Raw genomic sequence first — 26,129 nt, 5'->3', positions numbered from 1 at the left:
AGTCGTGGAATTTTGTCTCTGAGTGGTACAGAACTACTTCTACATCACTTTTCTGACAGGGTCAGATTTCAGAAATTTTTTACCCTGATCTTGGGATCGTTTTAAGGGCCAGTAGATGCTATAGAGAAACCGACACTGCCTACGTCTTCCTCTGGGTGTCAGTACGTCTCACGTTTTGAATGGATTCGATTGCGCAATCAGAGCCACTATAAAACACGAAAACGTAGAAGTACCGCTCTCTTCCTGCATGCGTCATGCGCAAAATGGCACCTGCCTCCTTCCAAATCGTTGTTTAGAGAGTGATATTTCTCCGGTCATGTTTTAGTCGTTATAGTTGTTAAAAACATCATAATGTAGTTAATTTGAACCGTTTTATAGCAATTTATATCCGTTTAGTGCGATTTTGAGGAATTTTCTTTGTCGTGCACTCTGAAACTTTGGACACGTTTTCGGGGTCCCGTTCGGATCGTTAGTGGTATTTCGAAGGACAGAGGACATCTATCGACCAAAAGAAGTTCGACAATAGAAAGGATTCTATTGCCCAAGATTCTGATGGAAGAACAGCTCACAGTAAGAACAATTTATGATGATAAATCGTGTTCTGTCGATAAATGTTAAACGTTTATGTCGCCATCTTGTTTGCTATAGCTTCGCTTGGCGCAACCCTGTATTGAAAAGTAAGGATAATTTAAAAATGTAAATCAGCGATTGCATTAAGAACTAATTTGTCTTTCGATTCCTGTCAACCCTGTATTTTTTAGTCAAGTATATGATTAGCTTTCAATTAAACTAGATCACTCTGAAAGATGACGTCAGAATTTTGAGGCTTGATTTCCTAGTATTTCATTGTGTAACCACGGTTTGTATGGCTAAATATGCACATTTTCGAACAAACTGTATATTGTATGTTGTAAAATGATGTTACAGGAGTGTCATCGGAAGAATTCTGAGAAGGTTAGTGAAAAAATTAATATATTTTTGGGGTGATTACGTTATAGCGCTCTTTGGCTGGAATCGATGCTCTGGTAACGTTTTTCACATGTGGTATGCTAACTTATCGATTTATTGTGTTTTCGCTGTAAAACGCTTAGAAAATCTGAAATATTGTCTGGAATCACAAGATCTGGGTCTTTCCATTGCTATGCTTTGTCTATTTCTTATGAAATGTTTATTAAGAGTAAATTGGTCATACACGTTGCTCTCTTATAGTAATTCTAGTCGTCTTGTGATGGTCGGTGCAATTGTAAACTGTGATTTCTACCTGAAATATGCACTTTTTTCTAACAAAACCTATCCTATACCATAAATATGTTATCAGACTGTCATCTGAAGAGGTTTTTTCTTGGTTTGGCTATCAATATCTTAGTTTAGCCGAATTGGTGATAGCACCTGAAGTAGTAAGAACTGATGGAGTTAGAAAAGTGGTGTATTTTGCTAACGTGTTACTAATAGATTTAATATTTTGTCTTCCTGTAAAACATTTTTAAAAATCTGAAATGGTGGCTTTATTCACAAGATCTGTATCTTTCATCTGGTGTCTTGGACTTGTGATTTAATGATATTTAGATGCTACTATCTACTTGGTGGCGCTCTATGCTAGCTATGCTATCAGTGTGTGGGGGGGTGGGGGGTGATCCCGGACCGCGGGTAGGAGGCTCGTGTTAGAGGATATTCAATGTCTGTTTATTTTCCCCCCCATCTACCAATAGGTGCCCTTGTTTGCGACCCAATTGAAAACCTCCATGGACTTTGTGGTCTGAATCAGTGTTTGAAATCACTGCTCGACTGAGGGACCTTACAGAGTGAGGTAAGTCATTATAAAATTATGTTAAACACCATTATTGCACACAGTGAGGCCAAGCAAATTATTATGTGACTTGTTTAGCATATTTCTACTCCTGAACAAATGTGTTATTAATTTCTACATTATGGGGTATTGTGTGTAGGCCAGTGACAAACAATCTAAATGTAATCAATTTTACTGTCACCCCCTGATCTTTATAACCTGTCTTTGTGCTTGTTACCCACCCCCCTCCAGGTGTCGCCCATCGTCCCCATTATCCCCAGTGTATTTATACCTATGTTCTCTGTTTGTCTGTTGCCAGTTTGTTTTGTTCGTCAAGCCTACAGGTGGTTTCCCCCCTTGCGCCTGTCTGTTTCTAGTTCCTGTTTTCTAGTTTTCCCGGTTTTTACCATTCCGTCTGCCCTGAGCCTGCCTGCCATTCTGTACCTTGTCACATTACACTGGATTATTGACCTCTGCCTGCCCTGACCCCGAGATTAACTGCCGTTCTGTACCTTTTGCACTCTGATCTGGATTACTGACCTCTGCCTGTCCTTGACCTGTCATTTTGCCTGCCCCCTGCTCAAGTAATACACTATTGTTACTTCGACACTGCATCTGGGTCTTCCCTAAAACGTGATAGTACGAACTGGCCATGATTGACCCAGTAGACTCGGACCAGCTTCGCAACGCCATTTCCTCCCAATGAGCCACCATTGGAAGGCACGAGGAGTTGCTTCGTGGTCTGATGGAAGGGTTCCAGACCTTGGCCGAACGCCACTAAGGGAACGAAGGAAGGAAAGGAGATTAGATTTCACTCGCCCGCCCAAGGATTCCACCTCGCCTCCGAGGCATCCAGGAAGTCCCCGACGACTCCATTGCCAAAAGAACCCGAGGCTACCCGAGTTCCCCCGAGAGTCTCTGAAGACTGCCGATTCACGTCTTCCAAAACAAATGTAACTAGGCAGAGCTAGGCTGACCCCAGCCAAATGGCTATACAGGCTTCACACTAAGAGTTGCCTGTATTGCGGGACTACTGGTCATTTTGCCTCCACCTATCCACTAAAAGACCAGGCTCACCGATAGGAGCGAGTGCACTGGTGGGCCATACGGATAACTTTTCCTCTCCCCTTACTCACACCCATTTTCATGACTTTTTGCTGTGGGGGATCCAATCGAAATCTCTCTGGGTACTCACTGACTCTGGGGCCAATGAGAGCTTTATGGATGCTTCCCTGGCATCCGAGCTGGGCATGCCCACTCAGCCCCTCTCCATTCCCATGGACGATAGAGCGCTGGACAGGCGCTCTATAGGCCGGGTCACCCACAATACCACCCCCATCCACCTACGTGTGTCAGGGAACCACAACAAGACGATCCAATTCCTGCTCATTAACTTCTCTAGGGTAGGGGGCAGCATTCGGAATTTTGGATGAAAAGCATGCCCAAATTAAACTGCCTGCTTCTCGTGCCCAGAAGATATGATATGCATATAACTGGTAGATTTGGATAGAAAACACTCTAAAGTTTCCAAAACTATTAAAATAGTGTCTGTATATAACATAACTGATTTGGCAGGCGAAAACCTGAGAAAAATCCATTCGGGAAGTAGTTTTTTTTGTGGTTTTGTAGTTTTCTATTCAATGTTATTACAGTATCCATTGACTTAGGACTCAAATTGCAGTTCCTATGCCTTCCACTAGATGTCAACAGTCTTTAGAAATTGTTTCAGGCTTGTATTCTGAAAAATGAGGAAGTAAGAGCAGTCTGAATGAGTGGACCCTAAAGTGTCACAGAGCTTTTTCATGRGCGAGACCGAGAGAGTGCCTTTCTTGTTTACATTTTATATTGACGACGTTATTGTCCGGTTTAAATATTATCGATTATTTAGGCTGAAAACAACCTGAGGATTGAATATAAACATCGTTTGACATGTTTCTATGAACTTTACGGATACAATTTGGATTTTCTGTCTGCCTGTTTTGACTGCATTTGAGCCTGTGGATTACTGAAGAAAACGCGCAAACAAAACCAAAAGGTTTTTGGATATAAAGAGACTTTATCGAACAAAAAGAACATTTATTGAGTAAATGAATGTCTGCTGAGTGCAACCATATATAAGGGATTCATTTTATCTCTATTTCTGACTTGTGTAACTCTTCTACTTGGCTGGTTACTGTTTGTAATGATTTGTCTGCTGGGTTATGTTCTCAAATAATCGTAAGGTATGCTTTCGCCGTAAAGCATTTAAAAAATCTGACACCATGGTTGGATTCACAAGAAGTTAATCTTTAAACCTATGTAAAATATGTTTTGTTTTCTGAATTTTTATAATGAGTATTTCTGTATTTGAATTTGGCGTCCAGCAGTTTCACTGGCTGTTGAAGAGGTGGGACGCTAACGTCTCACGTACCCAAGAGAGGTTAAGTCTCTTCAGGTTCCCGTAGTATTGTGATTATCTTGGCTCCAGCAACATAATCCCCTTATTGACAGGTCAGCTGGTGCCATCATGGGCTGGAGCCCGTTCTGCAACGCTCATTGCCTGAAGTCAGCGCAGCTTGCACCGGGACATCTTCTTGGGGGCTCGAAAGTTGCCACGGACCTCTCCGCCATTCCTGCGGAGTACCAGGACCTCCGGGAGGAGTTCAGTAAAGCCCGGGCCACTTTGCTTCCACCGCACCGACCCTATGACTGTGGGATTGACCATCTCCCATGCACCACTCCTCCCCGGGGACAACTGTACTCTCTGTCGGGTCCGGAGACCAAGGCTATGGAGACCTAAATTGAGGACTCCCGAGCTGCAGGGTTCATCCGTCCTTCTGCCTCCCCTGCCGGCTCAGGGTTCTTCTTTGTGGGGAAGAAGGACAAAACCCTGCGCCTGTGCATTGACTACCGGGGCTTTAACTACATCATGGTGAAGAACCGCTACCCGCTACCACTCATCTCCTCGGCCTTCGAGCACCTCCAGGAGGCCACCATGTTCTCCAAGCTGGACCTACTGAACGCCTAACACCTGGTGCGGACTTGGGAAGGGGACGAGTGGAAGACTTCCTTCAACACGGCCAGCAGTCACCACGAGTATCTGGTCATGCCATTTGGCCTTACCAATGCGCCATCTGTGTTCCAGGCTCTGGTTAATGATGCTCTCCGAATCCGACGCATACCTCATCTTCTCCCGCTCTGCCCAAATAAACGTGCTCCACGTCCGACATATTCTCCAATGCCTCCTGGAGACCCAGKTTTTTGTGTAAGCAGAGAAATGGGAATCCCATCGCTCCACTAGCCCCTTCCTGGGTTACATCATCACTGCAGGGAGTGTATAGATGGATCCCGGGAAGCTGCAACCATTCCTGGGATTCGCCAACTTTTATCGCCGCTTTATCTGGGGTTACAGCGCCCTGGCTTCCCTCCTGTCTGTACTCACCTCTCCCAAGGTTCCGTTCACATGGTCCGCAGTTGCTGACCGGGTGTTCCGGGATCTCAAACATCATTTCACCACAGCTCCCATCTTGGTTCATCCTGAACCGTCCTGCCAGTTCCTGGTGGAGGCCGATGCTTCGAATGTCGGAGTGGGAGCTGTCCTGTCCCAGCATTCTGCCATGAACCTCAAGCTACATCCCTGCGCGTTCTTCTCCCATCACCTCAATGCCATGGAGAGGAACTACGATGTGGAGAATTGTGAGCTTCTCATGGTGAAGATGGCGTTGGAGGAGTGGAGGCACTGGCTGGAGGGAGCGGAACATCCTTTCATTATGTGGACTGACCACAAGAACCTGGAATATCTATGCACTGCCAAGCTTCTCAATTCCAGGCAAGCTATCTGGGCACTGCTTTTCACCTGGTTCAACTTCTCCCTCTCATACTGACCGGGATCCAAGAATGTCAAGCCGGATGCGCCGTCACACTGCTATAGCCCCATGGCTACTACCCCGGAACCCGAGACCATCCTTCCCACCTTGTGCCTGGCGACGGCACTCAGCTGGGGAATAGGGAAGCAGGTTCGTGAGGTACAGCGTTCCCAGCCGAACCCCGGGGGGGTGCCCAGATAACCGGATGTTTGTTCCTGATGCGGTCCGCTCCTTGGTCCTGGAATGGGCCCACTCCTCCAGGCTTGCCTGCCATCTGGGCTCCAGTCCGACCCTGGCCTTTGTGCAACAACACTTTTGGTGGCCTACCATGGTTCCTGACATCTCCGCGTTTGTTGCCGCATGCATGATCTGTGCGCAGAACAAGACTCCTCTGCAAGCTCCGGCTGGTCTCCTTCAACCTCTGCCTATCCCTCACCATCCCTGTTCTCACATGTCCCTGGACTTTGTCACGGGTCTCCCCCCGTCTAATGGCAACACCACCATCCTGACAGTAGATTCCTCTCCCCAAGCTACCCTCTGCCAAAGAGACTGCCCAGCTCATGGTGCAGCATGTCTTCAGGATCCATGGACTCCCAGTGGACATGGTCTCCGACCAGGGTCCTCAGTTCTCATCCCGGTTCTGGAAGGCATTCTGCACACTCATTGGGTCATCAGCCAGCCTGTCCTCCGGGTTCCATCCCCAGTCCAATGGCCAGTTGGAGCGAGCCAAACAAGACCTGGAGACAACGCTTGGCTGCCTGGTCTCCGCCAACACCATCTGGAGCCAGCAACTAGTGTGGGTCGAATACGCCCGCAACACCCTTCCTTGCTCTGCCATGGGTCTCTCACCCTTTGAGTGTTCCCTGGGTTATCAGCACCTGCTCTTTCCCGAGCAAGAGGTCGGCAAACCTTCGGCCCAGATGTTTGTCCGCCGCTGTCGTTGTACCTGGAAGAGAGCCCTGTCGGCCCTTTTCAAAACCACCTCCAGGTATCGGCGACAAGCGGACCGCCACCAGACCCTGGCCCGCTGGTATCGTCTCGGGCAGAGGGTATGGCTGTCCACCCGGGATCTGCCCCTCCAGGTGGAGTCCCGCAAACTTTTCCCCCAGTTTATCGGTCCTTTCCCCATCTTCAAGGTCATTAGCCCCTCTGCTGTTCGTCTTCCAGGCCTCATTGCTGATTACCAACTCCAGCACACAGATCAACCAGGTATGCGACTAGGTAGAGGAGGGGGGGTACTGTCACACCATCATCTGTTTCACCTATCTTTGTGCTTGTCTCCACCCCCCTCCAGGTGTTGCCCATCTTCCCCGTTATCCCCAGTGTATTTATACCTATCAAGGTGAGAGTCAAATGCAGACACAGGAGGCAGATGGCTGGAGTCTTACAATATTTATTAATCCAAAGGGGTAGGCAAGAGAATGGTCGTMGACAGGCAAAAAGGTCAAAACAAGATCAGAGTTCCCCTTGCTCCCTGTCTGTTTCTAGTTCCTGTTTTCTAGTTTTCCTGGTTTTGACAATTCTGCCTGCCGCTCTGTACCTTTTGGACTCTGATCTGGATTGCCAACCTCCGCCTGCCCCCTCTTGTTACTTCGACACTGTCTGCCTCTGGGTCTTCCCTAAAACGTGATATGTACTGTATATTCAGGCTGTAACACAACAACATGTGGAAAAGTCAAGGAGTGTGAGTACTTTCTGAAGGCACTGTAGGTACACTGTTAGAATTAGTGGTGACTCAAGAAATCCCTGGAGATCCTAAAGGAACTAATGCTAGTAAATGGTTCATGTTTGCACCTTTGGTCAGTTGAGGGGTTCATGGATGAACCTTAAAATGTTTCAATGTAGCAGAGGGTTCCTGGAAGAACCCTGGACTAGAGGTGTGGCTTAGTATGAGCGTGGCAATCAGATAGCACTTTTTAGGCCACCCGTGATAGTAAATGTCATTCCTGTTAATCTGTTGTGTTGTATTGTCATGTTAAGGTTGAACATTTATAATGTTGTAGTGCCAATGATGCTTAGAGGTGTATGAGTTCCTCAAGAGGTTATTAAACATGTGTGTCTTATTATACGCTTGTTTTTATTTCTGTTGGGTTTTTCTTTCAAGTTTAGTTTCAGTTAGTTTTTAGATATCAAAACATTTACATTTTGTTTTTGGGGGTTGTCACTTCTTGCCATAGTGGGGCAGTAATGCATAAGGTGATGAGTCAGGTCATGAGTTATGTTTAAAGGTAGACTCAGCGAGATTACTTGGATGCACAAAGTGAACAGTAGTGGGTCAATTTCCGTAACAACCAGAGGGGTATACTACGATACAAGCTAGATCTAKTCAGGATTTTCTAAAGCTAGCCAACTAAAGTTAGCTTCACATTCCAGCTTAGGCTTCATCTGTATCATTCCGGTGATATTTCCCGTCCGCCTGCCGCTAACACTAGCAGGCTTGTAACTGCTAGAGTGGCTAGTCGAATGGCAAATTCTTCACTGAGACAATGCTGCAACATCAATCCATGGGTGAGTAAATGCCACATTTTCATTTGTGACGAAATGAAAATTAAAGAAAAGTTCTTGCAAATTCAGCAGACTATGATGTGAAATAGGCTTTATTTTATTACTTATCGTTAATGCCATCAATGCACAAGCACCCTTTCTCCCACTCCTATCGATAAAATAATTGTATTAACACATTCAAAGTGTTTCAACTGCATTCTGTCATTACAAAATATGATATGTATTTTAACATGACAATTTTTTAACACACCCCCCAAAAAAATTGATTATTGGAAAACCCAATGTAGATCTAGCTTGATTCATAGTATAACCCTCTGGCTAAAAGGTGAACCACATTTGTGGTACCAGTTATCCCTAGTTGAACTAAAAGTTGATCAAAGTTACCTCACTGACTACTCAAACTACATTCGTAGTATAAGGCTCAAGAGACTTGAAGCATGAGGCTAAACTTCTTCATTGTTTTGGTCCTGTAGCTACCACGTTGTAGCAGAGTGAAGCGCTCCCATGCACATGCGCAGATACTCTGTGTGACAGCGAAGTATTGCATCATGTGTAACGATCGTCGTCTGAAGATGAGGAATCATCGTACCAAAGCGCAGCGTGGTAAGTGTTCATGTTAATTTATTAAAAACAGAACACTAAACAAAATAACAAAGAGAACGAAACGAAACAGTCCTGTCCCGGTACAGACACAAAGACAGAAAACAACTACTCACAAAACCAAAATGGGAAATGGCAACCTAAATAGGATCCCCAATCAGAGACAACGATAAACAGCTGTCTCTGATTAGGAACCAATTCAGGCCACCATAAAACTACATTCCCCTAGACAATACAAAATCCCCATAGATAAACAAAAAAAAACTATACAAGACAAAACCCTTAGACAATACAAAAACTAAACAAACCACCCTTGTCACACCCTGACCTAACCAAATAATAAAGAAAACAAATATAACTAAAGTCAGGGCGTGACATCATGCTCGTCTCAATGGGTGCGTTCAAGCAGACCACTTTTGTCAAGTTTATGGTCACCGCCTTTCCAAGTCTGTAGCATTCTGCGGATAAACATTTTCAGACTTGCGGCTACATGTCGACTGCATGAACTTTACAAAAATGATGTGATCAAAGGTCATGAAGTTTTGACTGCAGTCYACTGCAAGTTTCTGCAGTTGCTCCTCAATGACTTCATCCTGCAGCCATCGTCTGCATTGTCGGGGAATCTTTTGTCAACAAATAATCAGGGTGTTTTTGTTTGACCCACCCAAACGTGACCAAAGACAGGACTGAAACAGGAACCAATTTGCCGTGATTTGTGTGTACAGTGGATATATACAAATTTGAGGCTCTCTCTCACTGATTGATTTTACAATGTGTACACACATAATATTATGATTTCAGTTTGTGAGTATGTGATATGGGGGTTAGAAACATGTCTATTTCAACATTAAAAAACCTCTTATGGATCCCTTCACGCGCCAATCCCTTTAGCGGGATCGATTTGACAACATCCAGTCTGGGCCTGAGTAACAGGCAGTTTACTTTGGGCACGCTTTTCATCCGCATTCTTTGACTTTTGTCTCCAGTCGGCTGCTTTAGCCTTAGCACTCAAACACGCCCAATATCTTCTGTTCTGCTCATGGCAAAGTCATCTCACTGAGTCTACCTTTAAATTATGAAGTCACTGTGACCCGCCATATTCAGAAGCTTGAATACCCCATTAGAATAAAAAAAGTTTGAAAACCCCATCAGATTTTTGCCCCTCCCAAAAAATGTAATAATTCATGCTGTTTTTTATTTTATTTTAGTTAGTTTTGTAGTCAAACATAATAGTTTCAGTATATTTTTAGTTTTTCAAACAGATTTGTTATTTTATTTCAGTTTACTAAATCGTTTTTAAAATGATTTGTTTTTAGTTGACTATAATAACCTTGACACACACACGCGCACACACCTTAGGGGAGGTGTTATTCTTTACTTTGTGCAGCTACAGGTGGGTTGATTCATTCTTGCAGGCACGGACGTTGTTGCACCTGTGCCAGTCTCTGCTCTGGTAGCAGTCTCACTCACAGGTAGACGGACTCCGGACACTGATTCATCAACTACTTTTGTAACAGGTATGAAACAACCATGCATTCTCTCTCTCTTTCTCGTTTTAGTCCCATACGGYAAAAAATACATGTAAATATATTTAACGTCACATAAATAAATACTTGAGATACATTTGCATCTTTGCTAATATAATATTCCAGAAATGCATGGCTATGACATCTAGTCTACAGTGTGGCCAAAGTGGTTCCTAATTCGACTTCTTAAATCAGCCATGAATCCCCTTGTGACATGGGGAATGGAAGCTTGTTGTGTGCAACAGGGAGGGGCAATTTAATGCAAGATTCCCAAAACATTTAATTATTTAAACATTTCTGGCCTGTCTATCTATGGGTAACAGGGTTGAAATGTTGGCACATTGACAGCTTTTTCACCTTGTCGGCTTGGGTATTTGAACCAGTGACAAATGATCTAACAGCTAGGCTACCTGCCGCCCTATTTTGGGGGGTTAGTGAGTTCAAATCTTCCTAGAAGTCACAGAGCGTGCACGGAGGGACATGTCAAAATGCTGCATTTTTTGCACTTTAACATGTCTTTATTCATATTGAAAATCCGATGTATTGAATTGTTCATGTGGTCTATATTAAAGAGCACTTCATTTCATATAATAGTGTCAATTAAATATTGGTGTCATGTATCTGTGCTTTACTACTTTTTCACCAAGAAGGCAAATCTATACACAGATTAGTGCTGGTGTTTGTTGGGTGTCAATGTTTTGTTTTCAGATTTAAGTGTTGAGACACAACAACTAAGTAAGGCTAAAGTGTAAACTGACAACTAGGATCTGACAACTAAGATCTGCTGACAACAACAACAAAGGAAAACCTGAGAGAGAACATGTTGTAATCCAAGCTATTTAATTACAGACCTACCATGCATGACTGGTTTTACAAAAAGGGTAGTTGTCAAGGGTGATAGGTAAAGTTTTTTGATCAAACATCTTCCTTTGATCTTTTATTCAAGGTTAAAGAAAAATCTATAGTAAGTATCAGAATATCAGCACCTACATGTTGTTGCATTTCTGAGATGTCAAAAGAAACAAGACAGACAGAAGAGAAGTAAACAGAATTATTACATCAAGGTACAGTAAGTACTTTGTCTGAATGTCTAGAAAGGTGTAAACAAATATTTATGTTAATACCTCTCTGGGTGAATGACAGTAATTGCCATTTGTTTGTTTGTCACTAAACCACAGGAAAGACTTCACGCTTTATGAATACGGGTCTTGCACGCCTAGTAATATGATGTTCTAGAATGCTCTAGATTGCCTGGCCTCAGAGGAACTGAAGGTTAAAAGGGGTGACAGAGGGCCCAGGGCAGAACAGGGGGCTGGGGCCACCTGCGTGAAGTACACCGTTCTGTGCCAGTGAACCCTGGATGGGGTGGCAGAATGTTATTAGTTGAATATTAAGTGAGCATGTAATGGAGTTGTAAGCAAGGGCCCTGAGCGGTACAGGAAATAAACCCTGTTTGTTGGCCAAAGTGTTTTCCCTTGTTTTATCCCTCTAGTCCAGTTGTTCCTGAATCGGTGACACGCAGCTGTGTGCCATTGTGGAACAGTGGCTAAACTAGCCTGGTCCCCAAACCTTGCCATTGGTGTGACAATGACCGTAGGAGTTGGCAGGAAACCACAAACAGACCTGAGATGAGGCTTGAGCTAAGCTTTATGCTATGATTCCCTGTTCTGCTCGCTTAGGATCTGTGTTAGAGGAAAGTTTACTGTAGGGCATAGCCTGCTTTGCTTTGGCTGTGTGTACTTTATGTAGGTGTCGAGTCAGCTGTGCTGTTTTGTACACAGAAGGCATAAGTTCCAGCAACAGGCTAGAGGCTGAATTGCAGGTGAATTGTGCAGGCATTGGGTGCAGTAAGGCAAAGGTTTTCAGCACAAACATGCATTCTGGAAGTGCACCAGCTTTGCGGAATATTACTGCACACAAGCAAGCGATGTGTGTGCACTGTGCACAGCAAGGACAATCAGAGATGAATGGAGTAAATAGGTGCACAAAATAAGAATAAAAATGGTTTCAATATATTTAACATCACATAAAAATATTAAAAATCTAACATTTGCATCTAATGCCTTAAAATGTCTTCCAGAGATGCATACAGCACCTTCAGAAAGTATTCATACCCCTTGACTTCCACATTTTATGTTACAGCCTGAGTTCGAAATATATATATATTTTTAATTCACCCTCACAATACCCCATAATGTGAAAACATGTTTTTTGACATTTTTGCTAATTTATTGAAAATGAAATATCTCATTTACATAAGTATTGACAACCTTGAGTCAATACTTTGTAGAAGCTCATTTGGCGGCGATTACAGCTTTGAGTTGTCTTGTGTATGTCTGTATCAGCTTTGCCCATGCGGATTTAGGGACTTTCGCCCAATTTTACTTGCAGATTTTCTCAAGTTCTATTAAGTTAGATGGGGAGCGGCGGTGAACAGCAATATTGAATTTTAAAAGCCTGCTATATGAAATGAAGTGCCCTTCAATATAGACCACAGGGAGAATTCAATGAATCAGATGTTCAATATGGATAAATACTTGCTAAAGTGCCAAAATTCAGCATTTTGAAATGTCCCTCTGTTCACCCTCTGTGACTTCTAAGATAACGTTAAACCACTAACCCCCCAAAATACTTTCCACGGATTTTCAATGTGATTCAAATCTTTGCTTTGGCTGGCCCACTCAAGAACTTTCACATTCTTGTTCTGACATGGTGTTTTGAATTCAGGCCAAATAGTAAAATGTTTGTCTCATCAGACCACAGAATATTTTACCTTATGTTCTCAGTCTTTCACGTGCCTTTTCGTAAAACTCCAGGCGTGCTGTCATGTGCCTTTTTCTCAGAAGTGGCTTCTGTCTGGCCACTCCCCCATATATCCCAGATTGGTGAAGTGCTTTAGAGACTGTTGTACTTCTGGCAGGTTCTCCCATCTCAGCCAAAGAACTCTGTAGTTCTGTCAGAGTGATCATTGTGTTCTTGGTCATCTAAAAGCAACAAAATTTCTTGGTCTTTACAATTATTGTAAAAACTTAGAGTATTTTAGGGGGTTAGTGGGTTAACATTTTCCTAGAAGTCACAAAGGGTGAATGGAGGGACATTTGAAAATGCTGAATTTTGGCACTTTAGCAAGTCTTCATTCATATTGAAAATCTGATTTATTGAATTCTCCCTGTGGTCTGTACTAAAGGGGATTTCATATAACAGGCTTTTAAAATTCAGTATTGGTGCATAATTTCTACTTAACATATCAAAGGGATTCAAAAGGCACTAATTTTGAGGAATGACCCAGTACAGGTTAAGTTCTACCCATTGGTTGCAATGCTCTTGTCAAATTGATATATGCATGTGAAAATATATTCTAAAGTACATTCTTTAATGCATTTCAGAATTTACTGTATTTTGAAATAAAATAACAATTAATTCTGATGCATATAACATATATTATGATATACATAATTTTTAAATGTTTTTAAATAAGTTATTTGGCCAATTTTAAGTCCCGAACAGTAATTCGGATTCTCATGTAAAAAAGCCTTTTCAGTCACTGAAATATCACACATATTTGTTTTGGATCTAAATGTTCCAAATTCTCTCATGGTTAACTCCCAGGAAGTTTGAAAACACAGGCTAAGTGGGCGGGGAACTTATATTCAGGAACTCACCTTGACTGACAGTTCTTTGAAACACCTTCGTCAAGCAACTTGGAAGCAGTGAGCAGTGTTGCAGTAAAATCATCTCAAGCAAATTTGATGACACACAATACAACTCAAACACTGAAATTGCATGAATGATGTCAATTTTTTTTCATATACATCTCCTGTTTGGCATGTCTCTTGTGATGCATTTCACAGCAGCACTGACAGATGTGTTGACATGACAACTGCATCAGAGTTTTGAACCCCCCCCACCCACCGCCCTTTTGTTCCATGCTGGCTGAAGACCTAGCTAGCCAGTAACTAGCTAACACCAGACACAGATGAAAGGGGAAACATATAAGCATCTTCACACACTGTAGATGAATAGGTTACACTTTTAATTATATTTTCTGACACCCTACAGTAAAACCTTCGCATCAGTAGAATAGCTCTCTAGCTATATAAACCACGCCCCTCTGAATCACGCCTTTGCAATGTTGGTTACAAGGCAGTAAGTGAAGTAAGAGAATATCATTTTACCGTTGGTGTATTAAAATGGGAGCATTAGGGTGATGTCATTCTATCCCGTTAATAATCCCGACTCCTGAATCCAAGTTTTTGACATGGGGGAGGGGACCAGTAACTTTATGATCAAACTTTATCAATGTAGAAGCAAGTCATTTTTCATACTTCCGTCAAAATACTTTGATCTGGTTTCACCCAAATATCATCCCATTTCATGAAACACATGATTTTGACTGTTCATGACCTTTAAATATTTCACGTATCCTACATAAAATATATATATATATATTTTTTAAGTATTTTTTCTCCTTATGGGTGGTGTGGAGAACAATGCCTTCCTGTGTCTTCTATGGATAACCGTGAGACACAATGCTCTCTCTCTCTCTCTCTCTCTCTCTGTGTGTGTGTCTCCCTATACCTGTGGCCTAAAGCAACTACCGTTATGTTGTGAGTGGTGCCTATGTCCACAAGGACAACTGGGTTACTTCAGCTGTAAATGCATTACATATTATTCTATAATATTATTATTATTATGTTATATATATAGACTTACTGTATGTGATCTCTGATATTATAATATAATCTAATTAACATGAACAGAAAAATAAACCTACTTGATATAAATATCAGGCATTGTATATGGATGGTAATCTACTCGGCCTCTGTGGAAATACCCTATTATGACGCTTCATAGAGAACAGTGCAAACTGAATAGAAATCAAAGAGAAAGTGTGAAACTTAATCTGACCACAGTGTAACTTTATTCAATTAAACTGAAATGAAGACCTTTATTCTGGTGCATAGGCTACTCATGTTTTATTGCCTATTTTTCACCAGTGTGCTGTAGATTCCTTCCTATATTCCTAGCTTTGTAACGTTCGTTCTCCTCCTCGTCTGAGGAGCAAGGATTGGACCAATATGCAGCGAGGTATGAAGACATAATGATTTATTTAAAGAAAGACGAGCACGAAAAAACTCTTAACCAACTACAAAACAATAAACGACGTAAACAGACCTGAACATGAGAACTTACAGACAACGAAGAACGCACGAACAGGAACAAACTCACAAKCGAAACAGTCCCGTGTCGCATAAACACTAACACATGAACAATCACCCACAAACAAACAGTGTGAACAGCCTACCTTAATATGGTTCTCAATCAGAGGAAACGTAAAACACCTGCCCCTGATTGAGAACCATATCAGGCTAATTGAAAAGAACCCAACATAGAAACACATAACATAGAATGCCCACCCAGCTCACGTCCTGACCATACTAAACAAAGACAAAATAAAGGAAATAAGGTCAGGAACGTGACAAGCTTCATCACTAAACATGTTTTCAAATGCAGTACTACACTTGTTTTAATAGATTTAGATGAATAAACAGATTTTACTCATTGAAATATATTTGTATGAAACTATCAACATTGGGAGGGAACAACACTCAGGGGCACGTCGGATCTTTGATGCTTTTATGAGATAAACACCCACATGAGACAAGATAAAATGCATTAAGTTTAATAAGGATAATTGTAAGGTTCAAAGCCGGGAGCTGAACAAAACATTACCAGGGACTTGGTGCCTGTTAACATATTTGAAGGGGGCTGTTGTGAACTTCTTTCCTTGTTCGCCATATTGTCCTGGGAGGCGTGGGCCTTAATTAAGCGATATTGAACCTGACTGAGGGGTTGCATCCTAAATTGCATCCTATTTCCTGTATAGTGCACTACCTTTGACCAGGGCCCATTTGAACAATGGCAAAGGGCTCTGATCAAAAGTAGTGCACTATATAGGGAATAGGGTGCCATTTAAGACGACTAATGGGTAATGTAGGTTGATATAATTAGGGCTGGTCACAACATAGCGTAGCTGGGGCTAAGAGCCTCTGGTTTTCTGTGTGTACACAGCTCACAACTGTCTTAATAGTGAGTTTGTAGCAGTAAAAAAACATTTTCGTCATAAAGCACTTTCAACCTCATTTACTACACAGTATGTTGTGTTAAGTCCATTTCGATTTGTGTGTTTTGTTTTCTATTTGAACATCTTGACCATAGTCAGTGTAAATATGTGTTGCTTTAGGCAAAATACATAGAATATACTGCTGTGATTAAGAGTTTTATGACCAGTGAAATGTGATTAAAATGAGCATTATTATACCGTATAACAGTTTAACAGAAGGAGGATTAACTTTCAAAAGGAGACAGTTGTGGTAATGTGAAGATGATGCACAGACATACAGTAGGAGTTTCCATTCAATAATATATTATTGTAAGAATTATAACATTGCGGTTTCCAAAATCATAATGTTTTGTTTCCTACTTTCATTTAAAGATATTTACATTTTGGAGAAGAACGGGTTATAGAAATTTAGTAGAACCTTTTTTCTGTATAACCTTATATTCTGGCAATGGGGGCTACATTTTTAGCCAGGAGGAAGCTACATCTTTTGCCAGGAGGAAGCAGAGTTTGAGACCATAAAGTCTGGTTGACTCAGATAGGCGGAGAAGAGGAGTGATTGCGCTCGGACGGAAAAAGAGAGAATGCTTTCTGTGGTGTGTGTGTGTGAGTAAAGAGGATGCGCTCAGTGGTTTGGCTGTGATGGAGCCTTCTTCTGCCCGTGATCGTTCCAGTTTCCACATGAATTCTTCTCCTCAGCCTCAGTCTAACCTAGACCAATTCAGTCCTGTGGCGCTTCCTTTACTGGCTTGTAGACAACAACACTTTTGACTSCACCCAAATAAAAGTCACTTCAACAGTGGGCCATGCACAACCTCATCCATCATGCATTTCGAGTTACAGGTTTAAGATGAGTACAGAATTATTTGTCCAAGTACACTGCAAAATCGAATTACCGTTGAATTAGTAATCTGAAAGTAATACTATCCAACCACTGGCACCTGACTCAAAATGTGTATTTTTGCTGGTTCTACAAACAATCAACATGTCACAAAATTTAAACCACCCTAGTTACTGTAATTGTTACGTGTTTCTCCTTAGATAACCTTGGTAAGACAAAATATATACGTTTACAGGAAGCCCTGTGAGTGGCAGGGCAATAGAAACAAACTGCAGTAGGGAAAAATACACCTCTACATAATCATGCCACATGATACTTCCAAGTAGCTGAAAACACCACAGAAAATGAATGGGGCCAACAGGGTCTGTTGCCATGGGTTTTTGCATCTCTAGGCAACTGCCTCATTATGATAAACGGTATTGACACAGTGCATGGAGGCAGGAAAAAAGGGAACCATAGATGGTAAACATTCCCAGATTAACATTTTAAAATAGCATCTTGAGAGCAGCAAAGTGCACCATGGGAGAAAAGACAAAATATGAAGGAGAACAAATAAGAAAAAACAAAACCGCTTCCATGAAATTATGAACAACCAGCTGTGGAAAAAAGTAGGCAAAGTGTCTGCCACTCCCTTCCTCTCTCTCTTTCCCCTTGTCAATTTGCCTTGTCTCAAAGTTTTCACTTTCAACAAAAAAGCATCCTTAGCTTTCTTCTCTCGATCACTAATGCACTAATCACTAACGCATGTACACTGAACATGTAAAATGTTGGTCCCGTGTTTCATGAGCTGAAATAAAAGATGCATGAAAAAATAAAAAAATATTGTGCACACATTTTTTTACATCCCTGTTAGTGAGCATTTCTACTTTGCCAAGATAATCCATCCACCTGACAGTTGCGGCATACCAAGAAGCTGATTAAACGGCATGATCATTACACAGGTGCACATGGCTGTCGTAAGAACGGGACCAAGGCGCAGCGGATGTTGAGTTCCACATATTTATTGCAAAGTGAAACTTAAAACTTCTCACGAGTCACCAACCCTGATCCGGGAGCACCCCCCACCACCCCCCCACTGAGTAGCATAGCTAGCATAGCGTCACAAGTAACTTGTAGCATCTAAATATCATTAAATCACAAGTCCAAGACACCAGATGAAAGATACAGGTCTTGTGAATAAAGCCACCATTTCAGATTTTTAAAATGTTTTACAGGGAAGACACAATATGTAAATCTATTAGCTAACCACGTTAGCAAAGGACACGATTTTTTTACTCCCAACAGTTTTTCCTGCATCAGTAGCTATCACTAATTCGACTAAATAAAAATATATATAGCCACTAACCAAGAAACAACTTCATAAGATGACAGTCTGATAACATATTTATGGTATAGCATAGTTTTTTGGGGGAAAAATGTGCATTTTTCAGGTATAAATCACAGTTCTACATTGCAGCTGCAATCTGAAATAGTGCTGACCCAGCCAGAACAATTACAGAGACCAACGTCATATAACGAATTACTAATCTTAAAACATTTCWGAAAAATACACAGCGTACAGATATTGAAAGCCCAACATCTGGTGAATCCAAACAATATTTCAGATTTATTAAATGTTTTATAACGAAAACAAAATGTAGCGCTAAATTAGCATAGCTATACCAGGCAGATTCGGCTAGGCGCCCACGGCCAGTTCACATGCACAACAGATATGATATAACATCGTAAATTGGGTCTTACTATGGCTGATCTTTCATCAGAATGTTGATCAAAGTGTCCTTTGTCAAGATGAGTCGTTGGTTCCGTTCAGAATTGTTCCTTTCCCACTCCATTTAGCACAGGTACTGGTCGAGTGGCACGGATCTCTCAAACGTAAATAAAATCAGACAACGGAACACCACAAAACTCCCGAAAAAATTCAAATAATCTGATTAAACTATATTGAAAAAACATACATTACGATGATCTGGTCACATGTATCAAACAAACTTCGAGACGGAGATAATAATGGCCGTACAACAGAAGACAATCGCAGCTCCAAGTCGCACGATATAGAGAACCGGAAGTTGTCGGTCACGCCAAAGAATTAGCTCTCATTTCACGTCAGTCCCAGATAAACAAGATATTTMTCCTCTGACGTCCTCTTGTCACCCAGAGGAAGGCCAATGAGGTGTGTTTCGGGTCATAGGGGGCACGACCATATATAGGCAGAGCGTTGAAGCTGGCATAACACATCTTGCTTTTTTCTTCTTGGTCAGGGAAAGTGCTGTCAAATGACTTCTGTATCACTCAGAGACAAAATTGAAACGGTTTTAGAAACTAGAGATTGTTTTCTTTCCAATGGTATTATTTATATGCATATAGTAAGAGCAATAATTGGATAAGAGGCAGTTTAATCTGTAGAGCAAATTATGCTAATGGGAAAATAGCACCCCCTGTATTCTCAAGAAGTTAAAGAAAAAACAATCAATCAATAAACGAACAACTAAATGTGACTACGTGGTGCACATGCACAAACACAAAACAATATCCCACAAACACAGGTGGGAAAAATAGCTACTTAAACATGATCCCCAATTAGAGACAATGATTATCAGCTGCCTCTAATTGGGAATCATACAAAACACCAACAGAGAAAATATAAACTAGAATACCCCCTAGTCACGCCCTGACCTACAACACCATAGAAAAACAAGGGCTCTCTATGGTCAGTGCATGACAAGACCATGTGTAACCGCACCAGCCCAGGCTTCCACATCCGGCTTCTTGACCTCAGGGATCGTCTGAGACCAGCCATCTGGACAACTGATGAAATTGTGGGTTTGCACAAACAAAGAATTTCTCCACAAACTCGTCATCCTCACCAGGGTAATGACCTGACTGCAGTTTGGCGTCGTAACCGATTTCAGTGGGGATATGCTCACCGTCAATGGCCATTGGCAGATTGGAGACGTGTGCTCTTCACGGATGAATCCCGGTTTCAACTGTACAGGGCAGATGGCAAACAGCGTGTATGGCATTACCTGATGTCAACGTTGTGAACAGAGTGCCCCATGGTGGCGCTGTGGTTATGGTATAGGCAGGCATAAGCTACGGACAATGAACACAATTGCATTTTTTCAATGGCAATTTGAATGCACAGAGATTCTGTGACGAGATCCTAAGGGACCATTGTCCTTTCATTCATCTGCCGCCATCAACTCATGTTTCAGCATGATAATGCACATCCCTATGTTGCAAGGATCTGTACACAATTCCTGGAATCTGAAAATGTCCCAGTTCTTCCATGACCTGCAAACTCACCAGACATGTCACCCATTGACCATGTTTGGGATGCTCTATATCGACGTGTACGACAGTGTGCCCCAGTTCCAGCAAATATCCAGCAACTTCGAACAGCCACTGAAGGGGAGTGGGACTACATTCCACCGGCCACAATCAACAGCCTGATCAACTCTATGCGAAGGATAWGTGTCAAGTGTGCATGAGAATAATAGTGGTTACACCAGATACTGACTAGTTTTCAGATCCACGCCTTTTTTTTATGGTATCTGTGACCAACAAATGCATATCTGTATTCCCAGTCATGTGAAATCCATAGATTAGGGCCTAATTCATTTATTGATATGAACTGTAACTCAGTAAAATCGTTGAAATTGTTTCATGTTGCGCTTATATTTTTGTTGAACCCTTCTGAAATGTTAGGACTTTGTCAAGCTGTAGTAACAGACAAAACCCCCCACAATTGACAATGATTTCTGTGTCATTTGGAGGAATGAAAATGAATCTAACTTTTGTACACTAGTGCGGCGACTAAGCAAAAATACTCAATTGTGCATTTCGTGATAAAAGCAACAGAGTTGGCACAGAGGTAAATGCAAGTAGACTGAAAAGATGTAGCCACCCCAGATTTGGCCCCTGGGGGGCATTGCAGTCACTATAACAAAAAAAGTAATAAGGAATTGAAATACATATTTTGCCTTAAATCAATGTATCTGGTGAGAGTCTCATCTTTGAGATTCAATTGGAACTGAGCTGATAGCCCATAGCATTCTAAAGTTAGAGCTACAAGTCTGATGGCACCGGTGCCCATATCACCCATATTGGAAGCCATCTTTGGTCGTACCGGTATGTCAGATTAGCTCAATCACCAATATCTCAGCCTCTAAGTATCACAGAAAAACAACACTTTGAATAAATAACAGACATGCTCATGAAAATAATTTGATCAAAATAACTGTTAGAAACGTAAAAAAACATACAAAAACATATGTTTTTTTTTACATCAAATTTGACTTTAAATGTGTGAACAATTTTTAAAAATCCGCTTATTTTGAAGATTTTAAACCATTTACTTGTTTTATAAAAGGTTAACTAGAGTCGTTGTCCGTGCCCACGAGAAAATCAAATTAGCATTATACAAAAAAAGTCATTTTGCATGAGCTGCGTCTCAATCCACCGATGGCCTTCCACATCTGCGCTGGAAGGAGGCCGAGCTACAGTGGTGTAGATGTAAGATCTGTCTTATATCTCTCAGATACTTTAAAACAAACTTCCTTTTGATGTATTTTTTGACTATCTGTTTTTCCATGTATGAATCTGTTATTCAATATGTTTCTATGGGCTAATAACAGTAAGGCAAAATTCTATGTTTCATCAAATATTTTCTTTATATATGTTTTTGATACCTAAAGGGGTCCTAAAATTCGAAATACAATATCTAAATGATCCTTGGTATGACCAGCTTAAAACAATTCCACATGTTAGGAGCCCCCCTCGTAATTTCAAATAAGCAAAAAAGTGTGATGAGTCTGCAATGAAAAATACATAGCATAATGCTTACTTCCTTTTTCATTTTTAAAATTCATTTCACTGCATCAGAGCTAGTGTACACAGACATTTCAGCTTTGCAGCCTTCTTCAGTGTGTATGTACATGTTTTTTGTCATTCAAAACAGCATTTATGGGGAACTGGTTAGCAGCAGGTGCTTCTAATCAGGATAGACAGGTCATACAGGCCCTAGTTTTGTCGCATCTGGACTACTTCCCAGTTGTTTGGTCATGTGCGGCAAAGAGGGATATACAGTGAGCTCCAAAAGTATTGGGACAGTGATKATTTTGTTGATGTTTTGGCTCTGTACTCCAGCACTTTGGATTGAAATGATTTGATGACTATAAGGTTAAAGTGCAGACTGTCATCTTTAATTTGAGCAAATTTTCATCCATATCGGATTAACCGTTTAGAAATTGCAGCACTTTTGTACGTAGTCCCTCCATTTTAGGGGACCGAAAGTGCAGTATTGGGACAAATTCACGTATACATATGTGTATTAAAGTAGTCAAAAGTTCTGTATTTGGTCCCATATTCCTAGCGCTCAATGACTACATCAAGCTTGTGACTCTACAAACTTGTTAGATGCATTTGCTGTTTGTTTTGGTTCTGTTTCAGATTATTTTGTACCCAATAGAAATTAATGGTAAATAATGTATTGTGTCATTTTGGAGTCATTTCTATTGTAAATAAGTATAGAATATGTTTCTAAACACTTCTACGTAATGTGGATGCTACCATGATTAATGATAGTCCTGAATGAATCGTGAATAATGATGAGTGAGAAAGTTACAGACGCACAAATATCATACCCCCCCAAATAAATGCAAAACTCTCCTGCTATTGTAATGGTGAGAGGTTAGCATGTCTTGGAGGTATGATATTTGTGTGTCTGTAACTTTCTCACTCATCGTTATTCATGACATACTGTACATCAGATTTCACCAACATGTTTGATAGATTTATTTTTCGTTCATAGTTAAATAAGTGTGGATTCTGAAAGTCAGAATTTAACGAGGTGTCTGATGATAGTATAAGCCAGTGATGACAATAGACTTGATGCTTTTACAGCTATCATTGAAAGTAAGTATATCGAAAAATCGAAAAATTAAATAAGCTTTACCGCTACTCCTTTTTGAGTGCGGACCATCACTCTTTTTTGCTTCCAAAACTTTCATAAAATAAAAACTGTTACTGCTTGATAGACAATGTCTCTTTGAAATCATTACCAAATTGGGGTCAGAGAGAGAGCAACTACATTTCAACTCAACTGCTTTCCGTCTAAAAAATGTTTTGCCAATGAACCTCAGAGAGAAGTCTCCCAAATCACCATCAAGTTGATTCCAATTGCAGAAACGTTCCATCKTAATGATGGAATTGCACAACCTCTCCCCATAAGTGTTCTCCTCCCTAACACACAAACACCCAACTCAAATCCACACACTCAAAATTACCATGACCCACCAACAAACCATGTGAGTGTATCTGGATGGAGTGTGCTGTTGTAAAACTGTTGTCCTTCAAATGCCACCATACTCTAGTAAATATAGTTGTTCAGATATTTTGTAAATTATTTGTTTAATTCTTAATTTATAATTTTGTAACCCAGAACCAAATCTCGGTTTGGCCACCGGATCTAGAGACTACGATTCATAACAGTAACATTTTCAGTGTTATACAGTAGATAATACAATCATAAAACATGATTTTCTTGTCTCTCTTCTTCCCAGATCTTACAGGATGAACAAAGAGTACACCGAGGTCAGTCCCTCTGATCCCTCCGTCAACGCCTACACCACCACCCTGTCCGCTGTGAAGGCCGAGATCGACTACAAGCACAAGAAGTGCCGCTACGTCCGCAAAGATGGCAAGTGCAATGTCCTGTTCCGCCATGTTCCTGAGGAGTGGCTCATGTACGTCACCGACATCTTCACTACGCTGGTGGAGATCAGATGGCGCGTCATGTTCCTCATCTTCGCCCTCTCCTACATCTTCTCCTGGCTCTTCTTCGGCATCATCTATTGGGTGATTGCCATGGCTAACGGCGACACGAAGGACCCTACTAACGCCCCCTGTGTGTACGAGGTGAGGGACTTCACCGGGGCTTTCCTCTTCTCACTGGAGACCCAGACCACGATTGGTTATGGTTTTAGAGGGATGTCGGAGAACTGCATGGTGGCGATCATCGTTGTGACTGTGCAGGACGTCATCAGCTGTTTTATTGACACATTTGTCATCGGTATCGCTGTGGCGAAGATGGCATCGGCACGGAAACGGGCGCAGACGGTGGGCTTCAGCAACTGCGCCGTCATTAACTTGCAAAATGGGCAGTTGTGCCTGTCTTGGAGGATTGGGGACTTCCGCCGGCACCACATGGTGGAGGGGAAGGCTCGCGCCCAAATCTTCCGCCCCAACATGCACGCCACGGGCAGGGAAGACGTCAACTACAAGGACCTGGAAATCAAACAGAGTGATTTAATTTTAGCGATACCAACCACCATCTTCCACGTTATTGAGCCAAGTAGTCCACTCTACCGCATGAGCCTAGAGGAGCTTCGGAAAGATGACTTTGAGTTGGTGGTGTCCTTCACCTACACAGACGACTCGACGGGCATCCTGCACCAGACCCGCACCTCCTACACGCCCGACGAGATCCACTGGGGACATCTGTTCCAAGAGATGCTGAATGTAAACCGGAGGTACTACAAGGTAGACTACTCCATGTTCCACCACACTGCTAAGGTCCTGGTTCCGGAGGTCAGTGCAGAGGAGTACGAGCAAATGAAGCTTGGGCATTACCCACGCCTCTCGCCACGCCCCAAGCGCCCATGCATTAATCGCAAACCCCCGACTCTGACTGTAGAACTGGTGAATGGCACCCCAGAACCAGAGGAACATGTAGCCACGGTTGCCACTATTGCCGCAGTTTGCGAGGATCACGGACATTTGTGTCTTAGAAGGAGCCCCGTTCTGACATAGATGTTCTACTGATATGATGATGCCAACACAATGATCAATGGCCATTCAGAAACATATGAACTCATGGACAATTTGATCATTTCTTCACAGGCAACAGTAAGAGCAGGCCATGTTCTTAGTGTAATTTCTTGCAGGAAGTAACCCCCCCAATCCGCACACACACACACACACACAGCACGACACCACAAAGTGGAATATGCGTCATTTTGCTTGCTACGTTTTTTTGTCAAACTTAGTATCTATGGTGGAGTCACAATATAATACAAACAATTATACAATGTCTGCTCCTTAATATGATAGATAGGCTGCTGAAATCAAAGAGATACAGAAAATGAATAAAAATAAGATATCATGATTTTTATGGAGAGGTTATGGTAACTTAATACTGTCATCTACAACAGAATGAACTATAAGTGGTGTTGGAGGGCCAGTAGGAGGCACTCTTTCCTCTGGTCTAACAAAGATCCCAATACCCCAGGGCAGTGATTGGGGACACTGCTCTGTGTAGGGTGCCGTCTTTCGGATGGGACGTTAAACGGGTGTCCTGACTCTCTGAGTCATTAAAGATCCCATGGCACTTATGTAAGAAGGGGTGTTAACCCGGTGTCCTGGCTAATTCCCAATCTGGCCCTCAAACATCACGGTCACCTAATAATCCCCAGTTTACAATTGGCTCATTCATCCCCCTCCTCTCCCCTGTAACTATTCCCCAGGTCGTTGCTGTAAATGAGAACGAGTTCTCAGTCAACTTACCTGGTAAAATAACGGATAAATTAAAAATTAAAAAATAAATAAAATATAGAGATTCATTTATTCTCAGAATATGTTTTGAGTTGTGAGATAAAATGCTGTTTTATTTTGTGAGTGCTTTGTAAAATATGTACAGCGCCTTCAGAAGTACCCCTTGACTTATTTCACATTTTGTTACAGCCGGAATACAAAATTGATTAAATATTTTTTGCTCACCCATCTACACACAATACCCCATAATGACAAAGTGAAAGCATGTATTTAGAAATGATTGCAACTTTATTTAAAATGAAATACAAAAATATAAAATGTACATAAGTATTCACACTCCTGAGTAAATATATGC

General features: G+C 41.8%; 1 protein-coding gene across 1 annotated transcript; it reads left to right on the top strand.

Moving 5' to 3' along the window:
• Nucleotides 1-10,152: 10,152 nt before the first annotated feature.
• On the top strand, nucleotides 10,153-25,605 carry LOC111977477 (inward rectifier potassium channel 16-like). Its single transcript, XM_024006912.2, has 2 exons — nucleotides 10,153-10,253; nucleotides 23,785-25,605. The coding sequence occupies exon 2, from the start codon at nucleotides 23,795-23,797 to the stop codon at nucleotides 25,031-25,033; it is 1,239 nt and encodes a 412-aa protein (XP_023862680.1). The 5' UTR covers nucleotides 10,153-10,253; nucleotides 23,785-23,794; the 3' UTR covers nucleotides 25,034-25,605.
• The last annotated feature ends 524 nt before the right edge of the window (nucleotides 25,606-26,129 follow it).

Source organism: Salvelinus sp. IW2-2015, linkage group LG18, assembly GCF_002910315.2.
Source record: "Salvelinus sp. IW2-2015 linkage group LG18, ASM291031v2, whole genome shotgun sequence".
Lineage (NCBI taxonomy): Eukaryota > Metazoa > Chordata > Actinopteri > Salmoniformes > Salmonidae > Salvelinus > Salvelinus sp. IW2-2015.
The sequence above is the reverse complement of the archived record's forward strand: the minus strand, read 5'-3'. Positions and strand labels throughout refer to the sequence as shown.

What these genes read in the sequence shown, in the direction of transcription:
- LOC111977477 (XM_024006912.2), top strand. Translation starts at nt 23,795, where the DNA reads ATGAACAAAGAGTACACCGAGGTCAGTCCCTCTGATCCCTCCGTCAAC.